This window comes from Tupaia chinensis, unplaced genomic scaffold (assembly GCF_000334495.1).
Source record: "Tupaia chinensis unplaced genomic scaffold, TupChi_1.0 Scaffold000306_1, whole genome shotgun sequence".
Taxonomy (NCBI): Eukaryota; Metazoa; Chordata; class Mammalia; order Scandentia; family Tupaiidae; genus Tupaia; species Tupaia belangeri.
In genome coordinates, this window is record NW_006159796.1 from 227,782 (window position 1) to 240,925 (window position 13,144).

At 37.1% G+C, this 13,144-nt stretch overlaps 1 protein-coding gene across 1 annotated transcript in view; it reads right to left on the reverse strand.

Moving 5' to 3' along the window:
* Window positions 1-2,700: 2,700 nt before the first annotated feature.
* LOC102480402 (vomeronasal type-2 receptor 116) overlaps window positions 2,701-13,144 on the reverse strand; it is a 112,827-nt gene continuing 102,383 nt past the window's right edge. The window contains 2 exon segments of the mRNA XM_027772829.1: window positions 2,701-3,608; window positions 7,737-7,860. Of these exon segments, the coding sequence (XP_027628630.1) occupies window positions 2,701-3,608; window positions 7,737-7,860 (1,032 nt within the window).

Sequence of the window (13,144 nt, forward strand, 5' to 3'; positions counted from 1 at the left end):
TAACAGTGGTGCCATAGGCTACACAAGTGTATCCACAACACCATAAACCCATTTTAAAGTTTTTCATTAACTTATTAGTCACTTCACCACCAGTTGAAAAGGCTGTATCCCCACCCTCACCCAGTGAACACTAACTTCACCCCTTCAGGATAGGTAAATATATTAGGATTCCTTAAGTTTTAGATCCCTATAGAATTATATAAGTATCATTCTTTATGAAAATCCATAAGAACTAATATCTATGCTTGAGATTTTTCTTTTAGTAATAATAAGACGACTGCTGCTGAACATCAGTTGCTAGTTAACTCTGCTTGCTGGAATTATTTCCTGAAACTGCACTGCTTGAAGTTACCAGGAACCTGCTTTCATCAATCAAAGAATTGTTGAAATGTATGGATGATTAATAGACCTGCCCTTAATCAAACCCTGAATGGTTTCTATTGTTAAAACTTTATGAATTGATAATTAGTACATGTAGCCCCTCTCCCATTTACTTGCATGTATCGCATTTTCAATAAAAAGGCACAGTGATTCCTAACAGTTGTCACTCCTCAGAGAGCAATCTCTGGGAGTGTCGAGTGTCCGACTTAGGACGTGCATGAAAATGCACGAGATCTTGGTCTTCCTTTCCTTCCAGCGTCTCCTCCGTTGAGCCAACCCACCCCTGCAGAGGTTGGTCCCTGGCAGAAATCCAGTGTCTAGCCACTATGCCACGTCTGGACTCCACAACTTTTTAAGAGTGTAGATTACCAACTTAAAGAGTTGCAAGCAACAATAACTTTCTTTTAATGAGTATCTTTTGTTTGTTCTCTTCATGTAATTGTTATTCTGGTTTGTATCCCTAGGCAGTTTCTACACATTTAGGTCAAATGTTTAGCAAGTTTGTAAATTTAAATTATACAAAGGGTATAATAAAATTTTCTGTCATGGAAAAAATTAAAAAAAGGAGAGACATCACATCAATACAATTTAACACAACAAGACACTCCAGAAAGCAGAATCGCCAACTAACAGAAACAAAGATATTCAGATTGGAACGGAGGACCACCAGATGGCATGATGGTTTTGTCACTGGTCTCCCACATAGTCAACCATGGTTCGAGTCCCTGACTCAGTGTCTTTTTTTTTTTCTTTTTTTTGAGAGGTTTTTGCTACAGGGTGTGTGCACTTACCAGAAAGACAGAGAGAGAGAAATCACCACCAAGGGTGGATGGCCATGCCACAATCCCTTCTTCTCTTTTCTCTTATCAGGATCTTGGGCATGCATACACTCGCACCTAGCATGAGTTTAAGCCACCAGGTCTGGGACTCGAACCACAGTCAACTACATGGGAATCCAGCAACATAACCATTATGCCATATGCTGGTCCTACCTGACCCAGTGCCTTAAACCTCAAGCTGGGTGCATGTGCATTCATGCCCAATATTTCTAGAGAAGAATAGAGGAGATTGAATTGAAGCATGGTCATTTCTCCTAAGATGTGATTGCTCACTTTCTCTCTCTCTCTCTCTCTCTGTATCTCCTATGAGCACATGTGGCCTATAAGAAAAAATCCAACTAGAAAAAGATTAGAATGGGGACCAGCAGATAGCATAATGACTACGTCGCTAGACACCCATGTAGTTGACTGCAGTTTGAGCCTCGGACCCTGTGGCTTAAACTCATGCTGGGTACATATGCGTGCATGCCCAAGATCCCAAGAGGAGAATGGAGGAGAAGGAATTGTGGTGTTGCCATGCCCCCTGGGGTGTGACTCCTCACTTTCTGTCTCTCTCTTTCTTCCTGGTGAGTGCATGGGCTCTATAGCAAAAACTTCTCAAAAAAAAAAAAAAGATTAGAATGAATATAAATATGAGATATTAAAAACCATGCAAAAAAACCACTGTAACCACTATCTAGTTTGTTTAAGAATCTCAAGTAACTTACTGAATATTAGATATATCTTATTAAAAAAGAGAGACAAGATCCAAATCAATAAATCAGATATGGAAATAAAGATAATATTATTTTTTTAATTTTTACTGAAGCAGTTTTAATATTTTCATATAATCTTAATAAATATTACTTAAAACTGTTTCCATATGATAGAATATTTTTTGTAATCATTTTATAATTAAGTCTTACTTATTAATATTATGTGTTACTCATTTTTAAATTTATTATCCTCATAATCTTGTTTATATTTCATTGAATCACATATAACTTTACAATGTATTACATTTCTTTTTCCAGAAGGAATACCATTCATATCAGTCAATACAGGGACATTAAAACCCCTATTACATAATCCAATATCTTTTTATTGTTTTTCCTGATCATTATTATTATTATTCCAATTATTTTTTTAAACAATTACTATTTCTCATTTTGCTTGTAAAAAGACTTTACTCAACATGAAATTTCTGACTGCACAAAAGGAAAAAGCTTTCTAGAGAACACAATGAGTAATAGCTAATAAAATTTAGCAATTAGTCAATACACATAATGTAAAAATGCCCATTAATCTAATATACCATTCATAGTTGCAGGTTTAATACCTGTTTAAGATTGATATACACAATGACTGTTTTAAAGAATGAATTTAAGAAGTCATTTTCAGTTATATTATCATATGAAGATATAAAATTGGGGTGCATTTCTTATTTAAAACCCTAAAACTGTGATACAGGCTTATGAAATAAAACCTTAGAATATCTGTTTTATTTGGAACTCTTTCTGTTTTTTAAAGCTTTCCAGGAGTTCTCACCAGGGCTTATCAGAATAATGTAGCACTTGGGCACAAAGATGCAGCTTAGGAGCCCTGCACTGGAGGCCAAGATGGAGAAGACTTCCACAGCCACCATGAACTTCCCCTTGGTGCTGTGATAGACGGGGACAAATGTGACCCAGACACTGCAGAACACCAGCATGCTGAATGTGAGAAGCTTGGCTTCATTGAATGTGTCAGGCAGGTTCCTGGCCAGGAAAGCCACAGTGAAACTCCCCACAGCCAAGAAGCCCAGGTAGCCCAGGACACAGTAGAAGGCAGTGACTGAGCCCTTGTTGCACACAATGATGAGGTTTCTAGGCTCAGAATGTGAGTCTATGTCAATGAAAGGGGGAGAGGTTCCCAGCCAGATTCCACAGATAATCATTTGGATCAGGGAGCAAATAGGAATGACAGAGTTAGAAACCCCTGAGAGCAGCAAGCACCTCATTGTTCTTCTAGGTTTCACAGCATTGAATGCCAGAATCACAGTAATTGTTTTGGCCAGGACAGTGGAAACAGCTACAGTGAACACAAGGCCAAATGTGACTTGTTGGAGGACACAGGTGATTGCATTTGGATGGCCAATGAAGAGCAAGGAGCAGAGGAAGCACAACAGGAGAGAGATGAGCAGAATAAAGCTGAGAGCCTGGTTGTTGGCCTTGACAATGGGCGTGTCTCTGTGCTTCACAAAGACTCCCAAAACTACAGCTGTGAGAACAAAGAAGCACAGCGCCATGCAGGCCAGAGCTGTCCCCAAAGTATCCTCAAAAGCCAGGAAGGTCACAGGTTTGGGGAGGCAGTGAATTCTCTCACTGTTTGGATACTCTTGAGCTGGGCACTGGACACACTGCTTCGCATCTGTTCACAAAATGAAGATGCAGCATTTCAATTTCACAAGCTGATTGTCATGTTGAAGGAAATAGTGACTTTTGGTTTCTTTTCCTCAGATAAATCCCTGAGGTAATACCAAGATACACCAAGGTAAGAGCCCACATTTATGACACTGGGAGAATTTTTTTCTTCTGTATTAATAAAAAAGTGATTTTTAAATGGAGTCTCAGCATGTGAGGATCTTAGTTAGCCCATTTTGTGGCTCTCAATGACGTTACCAAGGATGAGAGTTTATTCCAGATTTCTTCTCTACTCTCTACTGAGTTTTCCTTGAGATAAACCTTATATTTCCATGGCTTATCATAATTGTTTATCAGAATAGTAATGAATAGTATTCTTATTTATATTTAGAAAAGAATTGCTTTAATTCGTTCTCCTGAAATACCTTAACTTGTCCTCTAACCTAATTTTTATTATTATTTTTTTAATCTTTTTTCTTTATTTGGAGAGCTTTTTGCTATGGGGCACGTGCACTCACCAGAAAGACAGAGAGAGGCAGAGAGATAGAAAGCCAGAAATCACTCCCTGGGGGGATGGCCATGCTGCAATCCCTTCTCCTCCATTCTCCTCTCAAGATCTTGGGCACGTATGCACACGCACCCAGCGTGAGTTTAAGCTGCCGGGTCCAGGACTTGAACTGCGGTCGACTACATGGGAGTCCAGTGACATAGCCATTACACTAACTGCTGGTCCCTCTATTGATTCTTTCTTGTATATAACATGTCACTTTGTGTACAGACTTTTCTCATTGTACATTTTGATTTTTCTGTAAATATTATCATAAACACTCCTATGTAAATACTGAAAACAATTTAAATATAAAACTTTTAATTCTTGAATGGAATTTGATTTCTCTTATACATCAATTTTTTGAGAAATTTTTATTGTAATTATTTGATAGAAGGATGAGGTGTTAGTTTTAAACTATCCATTTATATACATCTGAAAGCATGGTTTGTTAATTTTTTTAATGTGACTGGTAATAGTGTTGCCTTTATACATTATTAGGTCTTTGTTACAACTATTCATCTCTGTTATGCACCAGGAAAACCTTCACAGAGCTTATGGAAATCTCTGTTATGCTCCAGGAAAACCTTCACAGAGCTTATGGAAATTAACAGGCATGTTTGTGTGTCATTTATTATTATTATTATTTGTACTAAAATGAGTAGGCTTGGTCTTCATTTCTCAAGATTTTTTCTTTTCTTTTTTGGAGAGGTTTTTGCTATAGGGCATGTGTGCTTGCCAAAAAGACAGAGAGAGACAGAGAGACAGAAAGTGAGAAATCACCCCCAGGGGGGGATGGCCATGCTGCAGTCTCTTCTCCTCCATTCTCCTCTCAGGATCTTGGGTTCGCACGCACAAGCACCCGCGTGAGTTTAAACCACCAGGTCCAGGACTCGAACCACGGTCAAGTACATTGGAGTCCAGCAACATAGCCAATATGCTAACTGCTGGACCCTCAAGTTTTTATTAAATAATTAATTCATTTATTTTTGGTAATACTGACACAATAGCATTGCGTTGTCAGAAAAGTCATGTGCATTTTTGCATAGAAATAAATAAAAAATACAGCATGACTTTTCCAGCAACCCCATACATTCTCAAAGAATTAGAGTGGAGGCCATCAGGTGGCATGATGGTGAAGATGTGAGACTTCCATGTGGCTGACTGCATTGAATCTCACACATGACAACTTGCTTTGTCACTTCTCTATCTCTTTTTCTTTCTTCTCTGGTGAATGTATATGCCCTTTAGCAAAATTTAAAAATAATAATGGTAAATAAAATTAAACAAATACTTTCTCTTTTTTTTTTTTGAGAGCTTTTTGCTACAGGGCATGTGCACTTGCCAGAGAGACAGAGAGAAACAGAGAGACAGAAAGCGAGAAATCACCCCCCAGGGGAGATGGCCCCACCACAATCCTTCTCCTCTATTCTCCTCTTGGGATCTCGGGCACACACGCACACACACCCAGTGTGAGTATAAGCCACTGGGTTTGGGACTCGAACCGTGGTCGACTACATGAGAGTTTAGCGACCTAGCCATTATGCTAACCGCTGGTCCTAACAATTCTTAAAAATGAATTAGTGATAGTCAATAACATTTTTTTTCTTGCAGTACCTATTCATTTTTCTACAGTCAGCAGATATTCCTGTCTTCTGTCTCAGAGACATGTTTGGTACCCAGAAATGCATGAATTTCTCCTTCTGGGTCACAAACTGTTTCTTACTTTGTTTTTCCTTTTTGTTATTTTAAAGAATATTTAATTAATTTTATTCGCTATTATTTTTAAAATTTGTTGTAGGGCATGTTTGCTTACCAGATAGAGACAGAGAGAGAGAGGGAAAGTGAGAAAATGAGCCACCAGGGCTGCGACTTGTACCATAATTGGTCATGTGGGAGTCCAGTATCTAAACAAACATGCCAGGCCACTTGCTGACCCTATTGCCAGAGGCTCATGAATTCACTAGAGAGAGACACAGAGAGAATGAGGAAGTGAGACAGCACCACTTCCATAAAATGGTCATGCCACAATAATATCTGCACCATTTTTTTCTCTTATCAGGATTTTGGGCACACATGCACATGTGCCTGGTATGTTTCTCAGATCGCTGGATTTGGGACTCAGTCACACAGTTAGTCATGTGAGAAACTGAGAGGAACTCTTTAATAGAGAAAAGATTGCAGGAAAATAATGGTCAGGGAGTGAAAAAGTAGACTACAGAAATGGAAGTACCTATTATTTAAATATACCTGTGGATTTAGACAGTCTAAGCATCAGCCTGATCTTGCAAGTTAGTCCTGGAATATGAAATGTGTATTTAAATGTATCCTAATTGGAGTCAAGGAAGTCGAATTTTCACACTTCTTCACTACTTGTTTAGCACTTAAGGGCCAGCCACCTTCCCTTAAACTCCCGGTCACAGACAGGTGAGCAAATCACACAACAAAGGAGAGTAGGAGAGTTTGGGCCCAGTGAAATTTAGGAAGGTAGGTAGGTTTCCTTGAGTTTACAGAAAGGAAATTTAGTGTCAGAGAAAATTAGTAATTTGCCCCATGTATTAATTTCCTAAGGTTGCTATGGTACAATACCGCAAACTAGATATTTTAAAACAACAGAAATACATTCTCTTATAGCTCTGGAGGCTAACGTCCAAAACCATGGTATTGGCAGTTGCGGTTGCTTCTTGGAAGCATGATTATTTTCCATATTTCATATTTGATAATACAGGGTTTTATTATGAAAATTGCTTGATTCATATTATGTATGAGAGCATAGTTTGATGTGCCCAATTGTGAAATTTATTAGAATGTTGAGTCCTCAATTTGTAAACTATGATTCTTTTTCTTTCTGTAATATATATATTAAAGTGTGGTATTCTGATATTAGTCAATTCTTTGTACTTAATTGCACAGGTGTTTGAGTATGGTTAAAAAAGTTATAAAATATTCTTATAATTGTTTATTTGGAAATACTTTGTACTTATCATCTGGGTCTCTTAGTCAGATTCAAACTTTAACAGGCACTCACAGATAACCTTGATAATTACACATCCTCCTATTTATGACTGTGTGGTCCAGTGTGAGAACCAAAATTAACTCTATCTTACCCAGCACCAAACTGCAAGGGTGTTCATTGGAAATATTTTCACAGCTTAGTCTAATAGAATGAACATGGACAGGAAACAACTTACATGAAATAGGGCAGGCGATTGTTTATAAAATAAATAAAACAATAATTATGTGAATTAGGAACTGTGGTGCTCCGAGTTTAATTCATTAATTTATTTTTTAAGAATATTTTTTTCTATAAAGCATGTGTACTCACCAGAGAGACAGAAAGACAGAAAGTAAGTGAGAAATCACCCTTCAAGGGTATGGCCATGCCCCAGTCTGTTCTTCAGCACAAATGTTCATGCGCCTGGTATGACTTTCAAGTCTCTGGGTTTGTAATTGAACTGAGTTTGGCCACATGGGACAATGCCTTAACCACCATGGCACCTGCTCACCCCTATGTTTTATTTCTAATAGTAATGGTTTCATTTTTATTGAGCAATAGTAGGAACTGTAGCGTAGTTATATATTTCATACTTGTTTGATTTGAAATAGCTGAATCTGGGCAAGAAGCACAAATAAAGCAACAAACAGGTCTTCCTTCTTGGGGAATTTTCTGGAATCCAGGAACACAGCTGTGACTACACACAGACTCAGGAGTCTGAGCAGAAAAGAAAATCATTAGTCATAATTATGTATGTTATAAGTTGTTTTGTCTACATATCACTATTTCTCTCCATTTTAGAGAAAATTGGCATTTAATAGTTCACCACGGTTTATCCTTTAGATATTACCTAGGCTTCAATATATTTTTTCTGACAATGATTTTGGTTCTAGTGTGCATGTGCTCACCTGAGAAAGAGGGAAAGACAGAGAAAGAGAAAAATCACCCTCTAGGTAATTGGTACACTACAATCCTCTCTCCATTCTCTCAGAATTTTTGGCATGCATGCATGTGTGTCTGTCATGAGTTTCAGGCCTCTGATTCCAGGAATCAAACTGCAGTCAGCCATGTGGGATTCCAGAGGCTTAAGCACTATGCAATCTGCTGGCCCCCTTTAACTAGCCTTCTAATTAAGAATTACTATACTTAGCTTTCCTCTTTTTGTATTATGTTTTAGGTTTTTTAGATATTTTAATTTTATTTTATTTATTATTTCTTTATAATTTGACCAGAAAGAAACAGAAAGAGAGAGACAGTAAAAGTGAGAAAATGAACCATCATTTCTGGAATTTGAACAGTGATTGACCATGTGGGATTCCAGTGCTTTAATCACCTCACCAACTGCAGGTCTCCTTTATGTATTATTTGTCAAATATTGCCAAGACTCCTTATTATTTTATCTCATACATTACTAAGAAATATCCCTGGCGTCATTTTCTCCTCTTATGCAATTACTTCATCTAAAACCACTTCAATGCAGGTTTTTACATGGTAAAGATTCTGAAAAGTTGTGTTCCTCCAAGAATATTTATACTATATCCTCATATAGTATAAATATATACTATAATTGAGTAAAAATATTAGGTTCTGAATTTTTAAATATCTAATAATGTAATATTAGGTAAAGAAGAAAAAGTTAGCTTAAAACTCATGAGCCAACAGATAAATGATGAGAGTGTGGTTATTCCATTTCTGGGCTTCTGACTAGCTGAGCACTGCTTTTCATATATGAACACAATACATGTACAAAACATAATATTTGTATAAATCTTCTGTCTCATCTAATTACCTGAGATTATAGTCAATGCTTTGAGATATTTAGAACAATGAGGAATGGTATGCAAAAGGTTGGCAGGTGGTATGTGGGTTAGAGCACTGGACTCTCACAGGGCTGACCATGGTTCAAGTCCCAGATATGGTTACTTCCTTTCATACTCTCTCTCTCTCTCACTCTATTTCTCTTTGGTCAAATTGAAGAATAAAAAGAATAATTAATAAATAAAATAAATAATTATTAATAAAATAAGAATGGTATACAAAATAACAAGAGGAAATGTGAATGGTATCTGATCTGTAATCTACTTGTCTTTACAGTGTACCAGATTTCAAGAAGTACTTTGTTCACAAATGATAAAGGGTTTCAGGATATATAGAGAAATTTTTTTTATACACATACACATATACATATACATACACATGAAAATGTCATGTGCTCCATAAAGACATAAGAGATTTCAATCAATAATAAACTGCATATATATTAGTACTCCTATAACATAATAATATAGGTCATATAAATTCCATGTGTTCTGTGAAATATCATCTAGGTTTGTGTAAGTGCAATCTATGATGTTCCCAGAATGAATTTCATAAAAATACATTTCTTGGGGACCAGCAAATGGTGGAATGGTTACATCTGTGGGTTTCCACATGACTGAGTCAAGTCTGAGTCTTGGACCCAGAGGCGTGAAACTCATGCCTGGTGCATGTATGTGTTTGCCCAAAATCTCAAAAAGAGAATAGAAGAGAAAAGATTATGATGTGGCAATTTCCCCTGGGGGCATGATTTCTCACATTCTCCCTCTTTGTCTCTGTCTGTCTCTGTGTTGAGTGCATGTGGCCTATAGAAAAAAATCTCACAAATAATTTTAAAATTTCAAAAACATATTCTTAAAAATATTTATCTTATTAAAAGATATTTAACTATGTATACATAATCACCACCTCATTGACTTCAATTTGTTTTCTTTAGACTTTGCATAGGTCATGTATGTTCACAGGAGAGAGACAGAGACAAAGGGTGAATAAGTGGGAAATTAAACCTCAGGGAGATAGCCATGACACAATCCTTTCTCCTTCATTCTACTCTATGGATTTAGGCATTCACACACATGCACACATGCCAGGCATGATTTTGAAGCCACTAGATCCAAACTAAAATGATAGTCAGTCATGTCAGTATTCAGCACCTTCACAATGATGCCTCCTGCTAGCCCTGTAAAAATCAAATTTATTGCTTAAAGTAGTCATACAATTTTATTTAAAAATTCTGTTCAGAGAAGTCATATAAATTTTGATCTTTTGTATTTTGTGTACTCACCAGAGAGACACAGACAGATAGACAGTGAGAGAAAACATGAGAAATCACCTCCCAGGAGAATGGCACACACATCCAGCATGAATTTTAAGTCACCGGGTCCAGGACTCAAACCACAATCAGTCATGTGGGATTCCAGTGATGTAAGTACTATGCAATCTGCTGACCCCACCTCTGTATGTATTTCATATTGAAATGACATTGTACCTCTTTGAAACTAACAGACCAGTTTATCATCCCTTCTTTGATGATCAAACCATGATCATGGGAATTCCTGTAGATAAATTCTCCTACTTTAACAAACAGCCAACTCTGATTAGGAAATCTCACAAGGTTGTGGATATCATACTGTATCGTATTTCTTTCTTCATCCAGGGGCATGTTGTACCCAATTCCGTTTGTCAGTTGGCTTTTCCTCAGAAATGCTTGAAGCTGAATTAAAGTTAGGGTTTACAAATTAGGACTTCGTTTAATGTAGAGGTGCAAAATCCATATCTATACAGTAATCCTTCTATGTTAACATCTCTATTTACATGTTCACTTTCCTGTAGGGGCTCAGTTTGGTTTGAGTTGTCAGCACTCAGGGCTCATGTGAAAGTAACTCTTTAAAAAAAAAAAAAAAGACAATGGAGGAATGGTTGTCATTCATCAGGAAAATTCTAGTATGTTTCCCAGAGTGTGATTTGTACTCAGACTCTCATAAAACTAAAACCAATAAAATCTGGTTTGGACCAATTGGAGGCTAAACGTGGTTATTCATAAAGGGTACAACATTGAGTGAGACAGTGGAGTAAAGGTGCTTAATAACATATGGCCAAGCCGGCAACTTGAATTCTGTACCTGTAACTTACAAAACACACTGGGTGGGGCCAAAGGCGGCAATGGTGATAAGGTGTTGGACTCTCACATGGCTGATTGTGGTTCAAATCCTACACCTAATGAATTCTTTTCTAACTTTCCCTTTCTTTTTCTCTTTGATCAATTTTTAAAAATAATAATAAAGTTACTATAATTTATAAAAACCAGCACATATGTGTGCATGCCCAAAATTCCCACTGGAGGGAATTCCATTTGTCATGAATTCCAATGATCATAATTACATCATGACCATTTTTTTTTTTTGTGGAGAGGTTTTTGCTATAGGGCATGCGCACTCACCAGACAGAGAGAGACAGAGAGACGGAAAGTGAGAATTCACCCCTCAGGAGGGATAGCCATGCCACAATCCCATCTCCTCTATTCTCCTCTTGGGATCTTGGGCACGCACACACATGCACCCGGCGTGAGTTTTAAGCCACTGGGTCTGGGACGTGAACCGCGGTCGACTACATGAGAGTCCAGCGACACAGCCATTACACTAACTGCTGGTCCCCCATGACCATTTTTTTATGGGGGGGCAATTTCTCACTTCTCTCATCTTTGCCTGAAAAATGCACATGCCTTACCTAATAAATATTTTTATAGAAGTATTCATTATATTTTATTCATTATTATTAATATTTTATATTGACCAAAAAGAGACAGAGAGAGAAAAAGGGAGAAAGCAAGATAAATAGTCCAAGATTCTAACCACTGTCAATCATCTGGGAAACCAGTGCCCTTACCACCACACCAGCTGCTGCCCCTTGTAGGAACATTTTTGAAAGACATATAGATGGATAGGTTTATATTCTTAATAGTGGTATGATATTTTCAAGGTATTCATTTCTTCAAGTTTATCCAAATATGTACATTAAATAAGTGCACTTTTTGGATACTATTTAGACCAAATAAAGCTTTTGAAATGGGAACAAATATATTTGTTCTTTATCTTTATTTTGGATATCTTTTAATGAGTGTGATTGTCATGTGACAATACAATAGACAATTTGTGACAAAATATAAAATTAAAACTTCTAAATTCTAACAGGTATTTTTGTTTGTTTGTTTGTTTTTCCTAGTGGGAATGTGTTCTTACAGAAAGAGACAGAGAAATAGCTAGAAAAAAAGAGAAGAAACCATTTCCCATGGGAAATGGTCAGGCTGAAATCCCTTCTGCATTTCTTCCTCCCTTTTAGGTTTTGGGCCTGTATGCATACACACATGCCTGGAATGTTTTTAAGCTTCCAGGTCTGGGGCTTGATCCATGTGTAATCTAACTGCCTTAATCACCAGGCCATGAGTTCAACCCACAAAGTATTTTATTTTTTTTAATTTTATTTTTTGTTGTTGTTTTTTGTTTGTTTTTTGGAGAGGTTTTCGCTATAGGGTGCATGCGTTCACCAGACAGATAGAGAGAGACATAGAGACAGAAAGGGAGAAATCACCCCCCAGGGGGGATGGTCACTCCACAATCCCTTCTCCATTCTCCTCTTGGGATCTTGGGCACACACGCATGCACGCACACGTGCCTGGCATGAGTTTTAAGCCACCGGGTCAGGAACACGAACCGCAGTCGACTATGTGGGAGTCCAGCAACATAGCCATTACGCTAACTGCTGGTTCCCAAAAGTATTATTTTTTTAAGAGAATTATTTATTTACTCTTATCTATTATTCTTTTAAATTTGCTAAAGGGCATGTGTGCTCATGACATAGATAGAGAGAGTGAGAGTAAAAAACCAAACTGCCAGGTCTGGGACTGGAATCATAATCAAGAATCCAGTGACTTAACCACCACATAATTTTCTGGCCTCATTAAAAAGATTTTTAATAAACCATGTTATCCTCTTAACTTTTTAATTTGCTTTTTGAAGGGTCAAAGTCAAACTTGTTCAAAGTGCAAATTGAATGTTGTTCTTGTTAATACAAGTGGGAAAAAAGATAAAAAATAAACTTTCTGATGTCTATTTTTATTATTATTTTTTGGAGAGTTTTTTTTTTTTTTTTTTTTGCTATAGGGCATGTGCGTTCACCAGACAGACAG